The sequence below is a fragment of the Bufo gargarizans genome, chromosome 2 (genome assembly GCF_014858855.1).
Source record: "Bufo gargarizans isolate SCDJY-AF-19 chromosome 2, ASM1485885v1, whole genome shotgun sequence".
In the NCBI taxonomy this organism is placed as follows: domain Eukaryota; kingdom Metazoa; phylum Chordata; class Amphibia; order Anura; family Bufonidae; genus Bufo; species Bufo gargarizans.
In genome coordinates, this window is record NC_058081.1 from 582,066,424 (window position 1) to 582,082,819 (window position 16,396).

Genomic DNA, 16,396 nt, shown 5'->3' on the forward strand with positions numbered 1-16,396 from the left:
GTACAGTTCCTCAGAAGGTGGCGATTAACGTTAAGCACATTTATTAATCAATTCTGCAAGTACAAAAAGACAGCCCACGTGTATAACAAACCCCGCAGTTACTAACAGAGTTTAGCGCCACGTTTTCAATAGAAAAATAACATTTATTTTTACCTCCAGATAAATTGTTTAACCGTCCTTTATGTTGCCGGATCCGTTCAATTCCATTAAGTAACGAGCTGAAAATTAATTAAAACACAATGCCTTGCAGGAAAACCACAAAATCTATTATGGCTGTTTATAGAAAATTTCTAGTGGATTTAACCCACGCTGCTTTTACGGGGAAGAATCCATTGTAACATAAAATCAAACCGGCCAAGTAACTGCTCTGCTAAGTGTCTGTCCGCACGCCGTTCCTGCACTCTCTAAGAACACTTGAGGAGCCCTTTCCTGGATTAACCAGCAGTGTTTCCATTTACGAAAGGGGTTGATGACTTATTTAAAAGCTTTATCATCTGAGGCGCATTAAAATGAACCGCCATCTCCTAGGATTAAATTCATGAAATGTTGCACTGGAAAAAGCTGAATAACGGAGAAGAAAGTGGACTTTGAGGGTCACTGAATTTAGAGGATTCTTCCTTATGAACGGATGGTGGGCCCTCAGTATAATTTCCTTTGTTGGTCCGACACTGGTTGTCAGAAGTCATAGACAGTCACACATAGGGCTGGAAGGATTCATCGATTTAATCGAGGCATAAAAATCCTCGATGCAGTTTTTCTGCATTGAGGATTCGTTTAAATGACATCACCACGGAGCGCGAGTGAAATGAAGCTTCTAACTCACCGCTCCGTGGCCTCCCGTCAGCGCGCTGGCTGACGCTGTGTGACATCAGGTCCCCAGTGCATGCTGGGATGAAGACACGTCTCCTGTGGACTCCATGTGTCGGCGCGCTCTGCACTGAAAGGTAAGCATAAAGTTAGCAGAGGCAGCAGGGGCGGGGTAATGGTGGCACCTGTGAAGTGGCATGTATAAAGTTATTGGGTGGGGGAGAAGGGTTAATGGGGGCACCTGTGATATGGCACATCGAGGGGCTGATCTGGGGGACATGGTGGATGGCATGAAAGCACTGGGGAAGGGGGACATCATGGCAATCTGGATGGAGGGGCTAATGGGGGCATGGGGCACATGGCATGGAGGGGCTGCTGCTGATCTAATGGCACTGGGGGAAATGGTGGATGGCATAGGAGGCACTGGAGAAGGGGGACATCATGGCAATCTGAATGGTATGGAGGGGCTGATGGAAGTGCCATCATGGGGACATGGCATGGAGGGGCTGCTGATCTGATGACACTGGGGGAGTGCGAGACATGGTGGATGGCATAGGAGGCACTGGAAAAGGGGGACATTTTTATAAAAGCAATACGTTATTTTAAAGGGGTTTTCTCTTCTCATAACAATGGGGGCATATCGCTAGGATATAGAGAACGGCATATCGCACCTATATAGAGAACGGAGCCCCGAAAGTGAAGGAGAGCGCACTGCGCAGCAGTCTCCATTCATTTCCATTGGGCCGCCGGCTACTGCCGTCTTCCCCACATTGGCACGCTCCAATTCACTTCGATGGGAGAGGCAGGGATTAGCGCTTGGTAGTGGACAGTCCTCCAGCCATAGTGCTCCCTGCTCCGTTCTCGATATCAGACAACAGGGGTATATCCTATCGATATGCCCCCATTGTCTAAGATGGGAATACCCCTTTAAGAAGGTTTTTCTTATTAGATTACTCGATTAATCGTAAAAAATATTCGATGGAATACTCAATTACCTAAAAAAATAGTTTACTGCAGCCCTAGTCACACATATAGCTCAATTCATTATACTTGGGGTTCACATACTTTTTTCAGAAGTGTATAATATGTCTTTTGAGGTGATCAGCATTTTAGGAACCACCTGTGAAGAAACCCAGATATGCTGGGTGCTGCACGCACAGTTTTGAAGTGATAACTGGCAGAGAAAATGGACTGAGCTGGGTTAGATTTTATTACATACAAATATGTCTGAATTTGCATCTAATGCCAATTTCCTACACACTGACAAATCAAGGAAGAGTGCCGCAATATGTAATTTAAAGAGGACCTCTCACCGACCTTTGGGAGGTTATTTTCTCCAAGGCTGTGAGCTCTGCACTGCGATTGGCCAGCGCTAGAGCAGAACAAGGGCAGACTCCGCCTACCATAACTTTGGGACTGAAATCTCCGCCTACTATAACTTAGTGAGCGGAGCTACCGGAGGGAATAGCAGGAGAACGGAGCGGCGCCCAGAGATAATAGTAAGTGCCGCTCTACATGTCTGTATACTTAGTTCACAGTGTAAAAAAAAAAAAAATCGGTGAAAGGTCAAACTAAGTCACTGCAATAAACGTTTGTACCACTAGATGGCGCTACACAATACTGCACGACATGCCGAAATAAATGTGTTTTGTGCTCACTGGTTCTCATGGACACATTACCACACCAACAGCACACCATATGGCCAGGAATGGTATTGCATGAAAAAAATATTAAAGTGTTGGTGCTTTTAGATTTTTGTTCATTGTGCTGTTGAATTAGTAAATTCAAGCGAGTCGGGATATGTTCACACACAGATCTGTTGCAGAAATTTCTGCGACTGAAAAATACTTCCATACATCTTAAAGGGGTTATTTCTATAGTATGTGCATAAATGTCTGCATTCAGATAGATGGAAGAGTCACATAAATGTCTGCTGAGTGTGAATGGCCCCTTATTGCGCCACAAAAACCGCTTGTGGATGCCCAGAGATACATACTATGCATTACTCTTAAAGGACTGATGTCTCTGACAAGCAGGTTTGCTCCTTTGCAACCAGTGAAATCCAGTTTTCCACATCAAGCTTCACACTGTACAGTAATGACACATGGCTATAAATGCCTGGGAGAGGAAGTTGTCAGATGCTTGACTTTATAGAAAGCGTGCGCATTTTCAGACCTGCACGTGTTCCGCTACACTCAGCCTGGTCTGTTATATGATCTCATGTGAGAGGAGACGGAAAGACATCCTAAGCCTCCCAAAACCCCCCTGAATGTGTTTAGTGTTTGCTAGGCAACAACACAGAGGTTAAAAAAGAACAAATTAAAGGGGCACTCCAGGAACATTAAATAGGACCCAAGGCCTCCTTCACATGCACTGTTTTCTGAGGTTTTAAATATTTTTATGCTTTTTCTTATTCTGTAAAATTTAAAACAAGCATTTTTTCAAGTCCTATAGAAAAAAAAAATACTAAATCCGCCAAGCCCAGAGCATGCCAAGTTAAATAAAAAAAACTATCAAAAAATAAATAAAATAATACAAATACGTCTTGCATGCGGCACATTGTATATTTCACTACATACTTTCCAGGTGTTACTCTATGCAGGGGCAGACTGGGACCTTAAAGTGGCCCTGGGAAAAAACTAAAAGTTATAGGTGGGTCCGAATTGACAGAAGGCGGGTAAACGAATAGGAAGGGCCAAAACACGTAGGTGGGGCTAACACATGTAGGTGGGGCCAGCAATACTGTAGTGCTGAACAAAATACCGCCCCCAGCAGAACCAAATGAAAAAGTTCAGCACAAAATACTGCTGTCCGTGCCACAATATTAAACTGCATCATCGTTGGCTCCTACATTAAACCCTCAGTGACCACACTTACTCCTTTTTACGGTGATGACTAAGGGGCTACAACTTGTCCCACAAACAAAAGCCCTCATACAGCTACATAGACGGAAAAAAAACCCTAATAGTTCTTGGAAGGAGACAATAAAAAAAAAGCAAGAAAAACAACTGGTTGGTAAGGCCCCAAACAATTAATGTTAAGAGCATCAGATGGTTATGTACCTGGCTGGCAACCAAGAAGAGGGCTTGGGTGGCGCACTGGGCATTGGCCCACCGGGAAATTTCCCTGGTAGGTCTATGGCCAGTCCACCCCTGCCTAGATGCAAAAAAGGAAAAATGCTGTTAAAAGCACAGTAAAAGGGTAGTATCACTCAAAGAGGGGCATTACCCGAGTCCAGTATTCTGGAGTAAAAAAAGATGCAAATCTCATCCATGTTTGTGACTTTCTAAACACCACTGTGACTAACTCCAAGTGCAAGTGCCGTTTCTACACCACCCTCTACACTTTCAGAAGGGGAGAGTGGTGAGGACAGCGGACTTGGCACATTTATCTTTTACCCTAGTTTTCTGGACGAAATCTACAGCTGCATCGAGCTGGCGAAGATTCCACTCTAGGTCCATGAACTGCAGGAGGATGCGCCTAATTTATGGTGAGGCCTGGTCATAAATGTGGTGCAGCACAGGGGACATATATACCTCCCAACTTTGCAAACGAACAAAGAGCGACATACAAATTTTTTCCGCACTAGCCACGCCTCTAACTCCGCCCAAAACATAACTATACACCTAATCCCACCCAGTCCCCTTAAGACATCCACACAGTAATTATTCCACCTTCAGGTCACTGCACAGTATGTATGCCCAGCTATGTGCCCCCCAGTAATATGCCCAGCTATGTGCCCCCCAATAATACACCCAGCTATGTGCCCCCCAATAATACACCCAGCTATGTGCCCCCCAATAATACACCCAGCTATGTGCCCCCCAATAATACACCCAGCTATGTGCCCCCCAATAATACGCCCAGCTATGTGCCCCCCAATAATACGCCCAGCTATGTGCCCCCCAATAATACGCCCAGCTATGTGCCCCCCAATAATACGCCCAGCTATGTGCCCCCCAATAATACGCCCAGCTATGTGCCCCCCCCAGTAATACGCCCAGCTATGTGCCCCCCCGTAATATGCCCAGCTATGTGCCCCCCCAGTAATACACCCAGCTATGTGCCCCCCCCCAGTAATATGCCCAGCTATGTGCCCCCCCCCAGTAATATGCCCAGCTATGTGCCCCCCCCCAGTAATATGCCCAGCTATGTGCCCCCCCCAGTAATACGCCCAGCTATGTGCCCCCCCAGTAATACGCCCAGCTATGTGCCCCCCCAGTAATACGCCCAGCTATGTGCCCCCCCCCAGTAATACGCCCAGCTATGTGCCCCCCCGTAATATGCCCAGCTATGTGCCCCCCCCAGTAATACACCCAGCTATGTGCCCCCCCCAGTAATACACCCAGCTATGTGCCCCCCCAGTAATACGCCCAGCTATGTGTCCCCCCAGTAATATGCCCAGCTATGTGCCCCCCCTAGTAATATGCCCAGCAATGTGCCCCCCCTAGTAATATGCCCAGCAATGTGCCCCCCCTAGTAATATGCCCAGCAATGTGCCCCCCCTAGTAATATGCCCAGCAATGTGCCCCCCCTAGTAATATGCCCAGCAATGTGCCCCCCCCTAGTAATATGCCCAGCAATGTGCCCCCCCTAGTAATATGCCCAGCAATGTGCCCCCCCTAGTAATATGCCCAGCAATGTGCCCCCCCTAGTAATATGCCCAGCAATGTGCCCCCCCTAGTAATATGCCCAGCAATGTGCCCCCCCTAGTAATATGCCCAGCAATGTGCCCCCCCCTAGTAATATGCCCAGCAATGTGCCCCCCCTAGTAATATGCCCAGCAATGTGCCCCCCCTAGTAATATGCCCAGCAATGTGCCCCCCCTAGTAATATGCCCAGCAATGTGCCCCCCCCTAGTAATATGCCCAGCAATGTGCCCCCCCTAGTAATATGCCCAGCAATGTGCCCCCCCTAGTAATATGCCCAGCAATGTGCCCCCCCTAGTAATATGCCCAGCAATGTGCCCCCCCTAGTAATATGCCCAGCAATGTGCCCCCCCTAGTAATATGCCCAGCAATGTGCCCCCCCCTAGTAATATGCCCAGCAATGTGCCCCCCCCTAGTAATATGCCCAGCAATGTGCCCCCCCTAGTAATATGCCCAGCAATGTGCCCCCCCTAGTAATATGCCCAGCAATGTGCCGGGACCGTTGGGAGGTATGGATATAGAAGACTGGCATGAAACACTGATCTTTGATAAATTCCCCCCCCCCCCCCCCCCATAGAGTCTATAGTGAATATAAAAACACACAACAATTTTTTTTTTTTTGCACAGTTTTTCTTTCCAGTTAAAAAAGTGGCTGGTTGGAAATGCACGCCACTGCCCTATTTATTTCTTTGGGAGAGCCTGAGATAGCATCACCTCACTTCACCTCCCAAAAAAATAAATAAAAAAAATAAAGTGAGGAAAAGGTCATACACACTGCATAGATGTAACTGTAAAAAAGTTATGGGAGTCCGAATATAGTGATAAGGTAAAAAAAATAATAATAGATAGAGATATATATATATATATATATATATATATATATATATATATATATATATATACATACATACAAAAATTGGACTGCACTCCCAGCAATTCGTGAAGAAAATCTTAGTTTATTCACCCATCTATGGCACTATATATATATATCTCTATCTATCTGTAGAAAAACTATAGAAATACGGTTTCACTGTAATTGTTCTGACAGAACAATGAGGGTAACAGGTCAGTTTTACCGCATAGGGAACACTGTAAAAAACATAACCCATAAACCTGTGGCGGAATTGCATTTTTTTTTCCAATTCCACTCCATTTGGAATTTTTTCTAGCTTCCCACTACATTATATTCACTAGTGAATGGTGCCATTAAAAAGCAACTTATCCCTCCAAAAAAAAAAAAAAAAGTTATGGGTCCTGGAAGGAAAAGGGTAAAAATTGAAAAAGCAAAAACCGAAAACCCCAGCGTCCTGTAAGGGTTAAAGAACAAATCCGATAGTGTGTTATTACTCAGGCTCTTTGTTACCACCGGGTCTCACTTTCCCCACAGTCACATACGTCACTGTCACTCTGATATTACTAATGCTGCCTTGGCATTAAAGAGTTTGAGAGGGGCTGAATACAGTCCTAGGAGACCTGAGAGGGTCATACATGACTTTTTGGGGCACTTTCAACCCAGGTCAAATTTATATGTACCAAATCTAATCTGATGGCCGATTTGAGAGAATGGGAGAGATTTATCAAAACTGGTGCAAAGAACAACTGATTTAGTTGGCCATAGTTCCCTTTGATTTTTCAGGGTTCCTTTGGAAAATGAAAGGTGGAATCTGATTGGTTGCTATGGGCAACTAAACCAGTTTTCCTTCGTACCAGTTTTGATACATCTCCCTCAATTCATTTTGGGAAATTTCTGGTCTTTGGCAACCCTTTCTGAATAGTTGCGAGGGGCAGCGTAAAAGTTCGAGATGCAACCATTTTTTTTTTAAAAAGTCACAAACTTTTTAAAAGGTGTTATAAAATAGTGGCCCAGACCTGCCCGACCCTGGGTGGTGGTGGTGCTTACCAGTCTTCTGGGCTGCCAGTTATGCTCCCACATGTGCTGAGGACAACATCCATCAACATGGACACACGTGATCGCTGCAGCCAATCACAGGCTGTCACATGTGATGCAGGGGTAGCAGGTCATCGCTGCAGCATGCGACTGGCTGCAGTGGTCAAATGTGCCCCAGTCGACAAATATTGCCATTGGGACACGTGGGAGCGGAGCTGTCAACCTGGGAGCCCAAGAGACCAGATCCAGCAGCAGCAATTAGGTAGGCAACCCCTACCCTGGGTCGGGCAGGTCTGACCCACTGTTTTAGTTATGGAGAACCCCTTTAAAACCAATTTTCAGAGACAAAAGGAAATTATAAATCTCCCCCTATATTTAACAGTAGGACTATATGATGTCACATTTTAATTTTTTACATTACCTATGGGATTACTCATGGGATAACCCCTTTAGAGTTTAGAGACAGCCATACCCACTGAGCTCAATACATCTCGACAATAAGTTTTAAAACTCGACTTCAAGGGCTTCTGTCACCCCACAAAAGTCTTTTTTTTTTTTTTTGGATAGTTACATTCCTTTAGAAAACAAAGTTTTATAATATGTAAATCCGGTCTCTACCAGCAAGTAGGGCGTCTACTTGCTGATAGCCGCAGCAGAAAACCGCCCCCTCGCCGTGTTGATTGACAGGGCCAGCCGTGATCTCCTCCTCCGGCCGGCCCCGTCAGTATTTCAAAAATCGCGCGCCTCGGTTCATTTGGCGCAGGCGCTCTGAGATGAGGAGGCTCGTCTCCTCAGAACTCCCTCAGTGCGCCTGCGCCGATGACGTCTTCTCTTTCGGTGGAGTTCTGAGGAGACGAGCCTCCTCATCTCAGAGCGCCTGCGCCAAATGAACCGAGGCGCGCGATTTTTGAAATACTGACAGGGCCGGCCGGAGGAGGAGATCACGGCTGGCCCTGTCAATCAACACGGCGAGGGGGTGGTTTTCTGCTGCGGCTACCAGCAGGTAGACGCCCTACTTGCTGGTAGAGACCGGATTTACATATTATAAAACTTTGTTTTCTACAGAAACGGCCGCATCAAAGTAAGTGACAAGATTATATTCTCCTATATCGCGCTATAAGTAATGTAACTATCCCCCCCCCCAAAAAAAAAAAAAAAAAGACTTTTGTGGGGTGACAGAAGCCCTTTCAGGGTGAGCACAACAATTTCTAATGTGCAGAACTTGTGTACATGGTGGGAAAATAGGTGTAGATGGCTTTTATATTACTCTGAAAGCGGAGAAATAGGTTACTGAAATCTCTCAATATTTAGTCTCCTGAAATTAAAGCTTTACAGAAAAGTCCTTTCTAAACTCGCACATTTACATTATTTCCATCCAAACTCCAGAAAGCACTCAAAAACGCATTAAGTCAGATGTTTACTCGCGACAAATGATAGACTATTGATCGGCGCGTTGACTTAACCCTCGTTTTCACACCTTTGGCTGTACGGTAACTACCACTTCACAAATCGATAGTGCCGTACATTTCATAAACTCTCATGCAATTGTTGTAACATTTTATTTATTCATCAGCAAGTGTAAGAAGAAAAAAATATATATTACAGATGAGGAAAATGGTTAGGACTTGATGGATGAACCTCCTGTGAAGACCACACAATATATTCCCGCAGCGGAGCAATACAATATCTTTATAACAAGCAATGTAATTGAAAATGCCCCGAGCGCCATTCATGCACTTACAACACATTAACGTGAAGGCTCGCTCGGTTTTCTTTGTGAAAACAATAGCGCAAATAGGAAACCTTCCTGGGTAGAAAATTCCAAAAAAAGATGCACAGAACTTTGAGACATCTTACCAATTTAGAATGGATCTGCTACAGGGACAAAACTCTTTAAAGGGAACCTGTCACCAACTTTATGCTGACATCACGGAGGGCAGAATAAAATAGTGACATATGCTCTGATGTCAGCGGTGTGTCACTCATGAGCTAAAAGTAAGTGGTTGCCGAGAACCAGCATCAGCTGACCAGTGGCTTGTCGCAACTGCTAGCCCGCCAACTACTGCCATATAAATCGGTGGAATCTGAGGACTTTAGAAAATTTGTGGCCATTGGCACACCGCAATGGAAGGTCCCCGGAAGGAAATATTTCTCCCAGAAGGGCATCCATGAACTATATGGCCACGTTCAGCGGCAAGTTAATACATCTCTGGCACACAGTGTCGGTGCCAAGATACATCTGACCACAAACACGTGGTCTAGCAAACACGGACAGGGAAGGTACATAACTTTTACTGCCCACTGTAACCCATGACACCCGTGTGGATTTGGTGTTACCGCCACGGATTGCTTGCAGGCCTGCCTCTTCTCCTCCTCCTACTACTCCATTCTCCGTCTACTCCTCCTTTTCCACTGCTACCGCCTCTTCCGCTGCGCCCCCAAGCTCCCCAGAACCTATTCGACGTGCCAGGTGAGACGTTGCCATGCTGTGCTGCGGCTGTTGTGCCTGGAAGCCAAGAGCCACAACATTCCTGCACTGCTTTCAGCTCTGCGGTCACAGGCCGATCAGTGGCTAACCCCGCTCAATTTGACTATTGGTAAAGTGGTGTGCGACAATGGTGCCAATCTGCTGAGCGCACTGAAATAGGGCAAAATGACACACGTGCCGTGCATGGCACAGGTCCTGAACTTGCCAAATACCCCGGGGTCCAGGAGGTCTTGCAGCAGGCCAGGAAAATCACTGGCCATTTTAGATCTTACATGGCCATGGCTCGCCTTGCTGACGTTCAGCGGCGACACCACTTGCCCATCAGAAGTCTACTTTGTATACATCAAACCAATAGGAAATGCATTTTTTTCTAGGCTCCAGCAGGGCACATTTTTGAGAGTTTCCCTTTAAGACGCATAAAAATGGCCCCTGATTAAAATACATATTTTTTGTGGGAATTTTTTCCAATGATCCCCCTCTGGTATATCACTGTCTATGTTGTGGGACTATTTGTGTACTTCTAGTAAGTGTTTGCTGGCTGCAAATGTGACCTGAAGGTTTTTCAAGTTCGCCTGCCATTACTGTGAAAGGGGCCCACCGCAAACATTTGATCGCGTTCGCAAATCGTCCCGGCCGATGTTTGTCCATCACTAATAGGCACATCTTGGAGTTTCATTCTTTGCAACATGGAATGTAAAAATGACACACATGGTTGTCAGGATCGGGGGATAAACTGACTATATTATTCAGTTAAGGTACTTTCACACTTACGTTTTTCTTTTCCGGCATAGAGTTCCATCACAGGGGCTCTATACCGGAAATTAACTGATCAGGCATATCCCCATGCATTCTGAATAGAGAACAATCCATTCAGGATGCATCAGGTCTTCAGTTCAGTCTTTTTGAGCATGCTACGGTTTTCTCTCCGGCCCAAAAACCTGAGGACTTGCCTGAATGCCGGCATTTTTTTCCATAGGAATGTAGTAGTGCCGGATCAGGCATCCAAAATACCGGAATGCCGGATCCGTCCTTCTGGTCGGCGCATGCACAGACCGAAAAAAAAAGGTGAAAAAAATAAATGCCGGATCAGTTTTTCCGGATGACACCGGAAAGACGGATCCAGCATTACAATGCATTTTTCTGACTGATCAGTCTTACAAATGCCATCAGTTGGCATACTGAACCTCTTGCCGGATCAATCTGCCGCAAGTGTAAAAGTAGCCTTAGAACAGGGGTATTAATTGATGGCGTAGTAATAGCCGGGTCTTGAGGGGCCAAAAAAAAAAATATATGCCCCTCTGCTGTACAAGACGACACCAGCGTTATAAACATCACGATAGGAAGAGACCCCGTTACAGATTTTGCAACGAGACCCAGGAGCTTCCGGATTAGAACACTATGCAGTGAACCACTATTTGCCCCTCTCAAGAGACTTCTTACTGCAATATATAACATTAAAAGGAGGGTAGGTTCACATTTGGAGGGAAGTTTGCGGCCTTAGTAGCTAATTCTGGCAAAATTGGAGCACAAAATAGCACAACATATTACGATATTCTGTCAGTCATGTGGCAGACTACATAAGGAGAACCTGATGGACTCCACGGGAGTCAATGTAGTCATATGATGACCCTGAGACACCATTTTTAGTATTTTTCTTTAGTTTTTCTGTCCCAGGACATAAAAAGGGAAAAGAGAAAATAAACCAGAGTTGTGAACCTAGCCTAGGTAATTTAAAATGAAACGCAAAAACACAAAATGCAATCGCACTCTGCATACAGCACTCTGCCTCTATGCTGGATGTTGAATGAGGCATTGGTGTACATTTTGGCCAAAGCGTAATAAGCCACTCACCACGTCAAGGTCGCCTCCATGAATGGTCCCTAACACTAGTTCCTACCTTTTATGGGCCATGACAGGCACACAAAGTCCAGGGAGCGCAGGTACAGCATGCACGCCAAGCACACTCTGCTTTTAACCCCGTCCGGTGCCATTACGGCTTTCATCGGATCCAGGGATGCAAGTACAAACATGCATGCTGAGCCCACTATATACTTCTCCTGGAGCCAAATTGCTACTGGTAGGTGCTATATAAGCAGACATGCTGTACCTGCGCTCCCTGGACTTTGTGTGCCTGTCATGGCCCATAACAGGTAGGAACTAATGTTAGGGACCATTCATGGAGGCGACCTTGACGTGGTGAGTGGCTTATTACGCTTTGGCCAAAATGTACACCAATGCCTTATTCAACATCCAGCATAGAGGCAGGGCAGAGTGCTGGTTGCAGAGTGCGATTGCATTTGTGTTTTTGCGTTTGTATCTGTATTTCGCCATAGCAATGTGCACATGCATAGGGTTGTGCGGACTGAACCCCCCACAATTTAAAATGAAAGGCAGGTCACCAAATATTCGGTCCGTGTACACTGAAAATATTCATCATCTAGTTGTCACCATCAATTACCAGACATGCCCAACAGATGGCAGCAGTGTGGCAGTAAAGATTATGCCAGGCGTCTGCAGCACTCACCTCTCTGATGTTGGATCCTGCGAGTTCAGCGGGTACTTGAGCTCAATTACATCTCCGTTCTTCTCTCGCAGAAGACCCTGCTGCTCTGTATAATACTGCACCAGCTCAGCCAACGTGGCAAATGTCTCTCCTCCGTACAAGTCATAGAAATCCCCCGTGTTCTGGATTTTAATGTGCGTGACTTCATCATGTCGCCTGCAAACACAAACCATCTAATTAGAAGGCATATAAACTAGAGCCATAGATGCTGATTAGTCTAAGAGGCACAACCATAAACATAGGAAGAAACCGAATAGCACACGTTACATTTATACTTCAGTCCTGTAGCACGGATAGACAGAACACAGTATATCATGATATTTGAGTCTTTAGGTTAGTTTGAGTTGGCGCATAATTTTTCTTGCATAGCCCATTAGCCTATATTATATTTTAGAGCAGAATTCACAAATCTGCAGGCTTCAGAGCTGAAATTCTCCAGGATTCCTTGCTGGCTCAATATCTATAAAGTGCTCAGCATCAGGAAGCGGCAAAAGAGAAACTACCTATCCCACCATAGTAGAGAGTGAGATTTAGCTAAGCTTGTAAGGGAGTAACATATTGCAACAAGCTTGCTGACTGTTTCTAATAGCAGGCTGCAGTACTGCAGATACAGATCTGGGCTATTATAATCAGAGTGAAATGGTACAAAATAAATAACGCTAATCATTTATAAAAAGGTACAAAATAAATAAAGCTAATCATTTATAAAAAAAGGTACTCAATTGTGTATGTAAGAACACTGTGTGATATCAGAATAGAGACAAACATAAAAAAAAAAAAAACTATAAAAATAGGCCAAGAAATGGTGCAGTCTGTTGGCAGGCAGGAGCCGTCCATTAATATTTTCTAAGTGCAGCTACTAATTGTATAACAGGCAAGAAAAAAAACTGAACAAAAAGGGTGTGAGGGCCATTAAGGACGTACACTAGAGGTGACCACAATGGGGGGAGGGGGGGGTTATCCGTGGACTAAGAAATGACCACATAAATTAAAAAGGATTAAAAAAAAAATATATATTACAATATGTTTTCTAGATATACAGTAGAACTCGGATCCACCTTACTGGGAAGAGTAATAGAGTTTCCAGTATAACAACCATGTAACAGTTCACTTCCAAATTACAATACGCTCATACCAATGTCCTAAAAACATCCGCATGGCTATAATAAAAAGATGCGCTCCATCTACAGTGATATACATACAGTACAGACCAAAAGTTTGGACACACCTTCTCATTCAAAGAGTTTTCTTTATTTTCATGACTATGAAAATTGTAGATTCACACTGAAGGCATCAAAACTATGAAATAACACATGTGGAATTATATACATAACAAAAAAGTGTGAAACAACTGAAAATATGTCATATTCTAGGTTCTTCAAAGTAGCCACCTTTTGCTCTTGGCATTCTCTTGATGAGCTTCAAGAGGTAGTCACCTGAAATGGTTTTCACTTCACAGGTGTGCCCTGTCAGGTTTAATAAGTGGGATTCCTTGCCTTATAAATGGGGTTGGGACCATCAGTTGCGTTGTGGAGAAGTCAGGTGGATACACAGCTGATAGTCCTACTGAATAGACTGTTAGAATTTGTATTATGGCAAGAAAAAAGCAGCTAAGTAAAGAAAAACGAGTGGCCATCATTACTTTAAGAAATGAAGGTCAGTCAGTCCGAAAAATTGGGAAAACTTTGAAAGTGTCCCCAAGTGCAGTCACAGAAACCATCAAGTGCTACAAAGAAACTGGCTCACATGCGGACCGCCCCAGGAAGACCAAGAGTCACCTCTGCTGCGGAGGATAAGTCCATCCGAGTCACCAGCCTCAGAAATCGCAGGTTAGCAGCAGCTCAGATTAACCACTTCAGCCCCGCTAGGTGAAACCCCCTTCATGACCAGAGCACTTTTTACACTTCGGCACTACACTCCTTTCACCGTTTATCGCTCGGTCATGCAACTTACCACCCAAATGAATTTTACCTCCTTTTCTTCTAACTAATAGAGCTTTCATTTGGTGGTATTTTATTGCTGCTGACATTTTTACTTTTTTTGTTATTAATCAAAATGTAACGATTTTTTTGCAAAAAAATGACATTTTTCACTTTCAGCTGTAAAATTTTGCAAAAAAAAACGACATCCATATATAAATTTTTCGCCAAATTTATTGTCCTACATGTCTTTGATAAAAAAAAAATGTTTGGGCAAAAAAAAAAAATGGTTTGGGTAAAAGTTATAGCATTTACAAACTATGGTACAAAAATGTGAATTTCCGCTTTTTGAAGCAGCTCTGACTTTCTGAGCACCTGTCATGATTCCTGAGGTTCTACAATGCCCAGACAGTAGAAAACCCCCACAAATGACCCCATTTCGGAAAGTAGACACCCTAAGGTATTCGCTGATGGGCATAGTGAGTTCATAGAACTTTTTATTTTTTGTCACAAGTTAGCGGAAAATGATGATGATTTTATTTATTTTTTTTTCTTACAAAGTCTCATATTCCACTAACTTGCGACAAAAAATAAAAAATTCTAGGAACTCGCCATGCCCCTCACGGAATACCTTGGGGTGTCTTCTTTCCAAAATGGGGTCACTTGTGGCGTAGTTATACTGCCCTGGCAATTTAGGGGCCCAAATGTGTGAGAAGAACTTTGCAATCAAAATGTGTAAAAAATGACCGGTGAAATCCGAAAGGTGCTCTTTGGAAGGTGTGCCCCTTTGCCCACCTTGGCAGCAAAAAAGTGTGACATCTGGTATCGCCGTACTCAGGAGAAGTTGGGGAATGTGTTTTGGGGTGTCATTTTACATATACCCATGCTGGGTGAGAGAAATATCTTGGCAAAAGACAACTTTTCCCATTTTTTTATACAAAGTTGGCATTTGACCAAGATATTTTTCTCACCCAGCATGGGTATATGTAAAATGACACCCCAAAACACATTCCCCAACTTCTCCTGAGTACGGCGATACCACATGTGTGACACTTTTTTGCAGCCTAGATGCGCAAAGGGGCCCAAATTCCTTTTAGGAGGGCATTTTTAGACATTTGGATCCCAGACTTCTTCTCACACTTTCGGGCCCCTAAAAAGCCAGGGCAGTATAAATACCCCACATGTGACCCCACTTTGGAAAGAAGACACCCCAAGGTATTCAATGAGGGGCCTGGCGAGTTCCTAGAAATTTTTTATTTTTTGCATAAGTTAGCGGAAATTGATTTTTTTGGTTTTTTTCTCACAAAGTCTCACTTTCCGCTAACTTAGGACAAAAATTTCAATCTTTCATGGACTCAATATGCCCCTCAGCGAATACCTTGGGGTGTCTTCTTTCCGAAATGGGGTCACATGTGGGGTATTTATACTGCCCTGGCTTTTTAGGGGCCCTAAAGCGTGAGAAGAAGTCTGGAATATAAATGTCTAAAAATGTTTACGCATTTGGATTCCGTGAGGGGTATGGTGCGTCCATGTGAGATTTTATTTTTTGACACAAGTTAGTAGAATATGAGACTTAGTAAGAAAAAACAAAAACAAAACAAAAAATTTCCGCTAACTTGTGCCAAAAAAAATGTCTGAATGGAGCCTTACAGGGGGGGTAATCACCCATATAGACTCCCGGATCACCCCCCTGTCATTGATCACCCCCCTGGTAAGGCTCCATTCAGACGTCCGTATAAATTTTACGGATCCATGGATCGGATCCACAAAACACATGCGGACGTCTGAATGGAGCCTTACAGGGGGGTTATCAATGACAGGGGGTGATCACCCCCCTGTCACTGATCACCCCCCCTGTAAGGCTCCATTCAGACATCCGCATGATTTTTTACGGATCCATGGATACATGGATCGGATCCACAAAACACATGCGGACGTCTGAATGGAGCCTTACAGGGGGGTTATCAATGACAGGGGGGTGATCAGGGAGTGTATATGGGTGATCACCCGCCTGTCATTGATCACCCCCAGTAAGGCTCCATTCAGACGTCCGCATGTGCTTTGCGGATCCGATCCATGTAT

The 16,396-nt window shown here is 44.5% G+C and overlaps 1 protein-coding gene across 1 annotated transcript in view; it reads right to left on the reverse strand.

The window, feature by feature from the left end:
* The window catches only part of LOC122928690 (tyrosine-protein phosphatase non-receptor type 11-like), a 136,249-nt gene that overhangs the window by 42,967 nt on the left and 76,886 nt on the right, over nucleotides 1-16,396 (reverse strand). Inside the window, exon 3 of the mRNA XM_044281801.1 lies at nucleotides 12,357-12,551. Within this exon, the coding sequence (XP_044137736.1) occupies nucleotides 12,357-12,551 (195 nt within the window). The remainder of the gene's footprint in view (nucleotides 1-12,356; nucleotides 12,552-16,396) is intronic.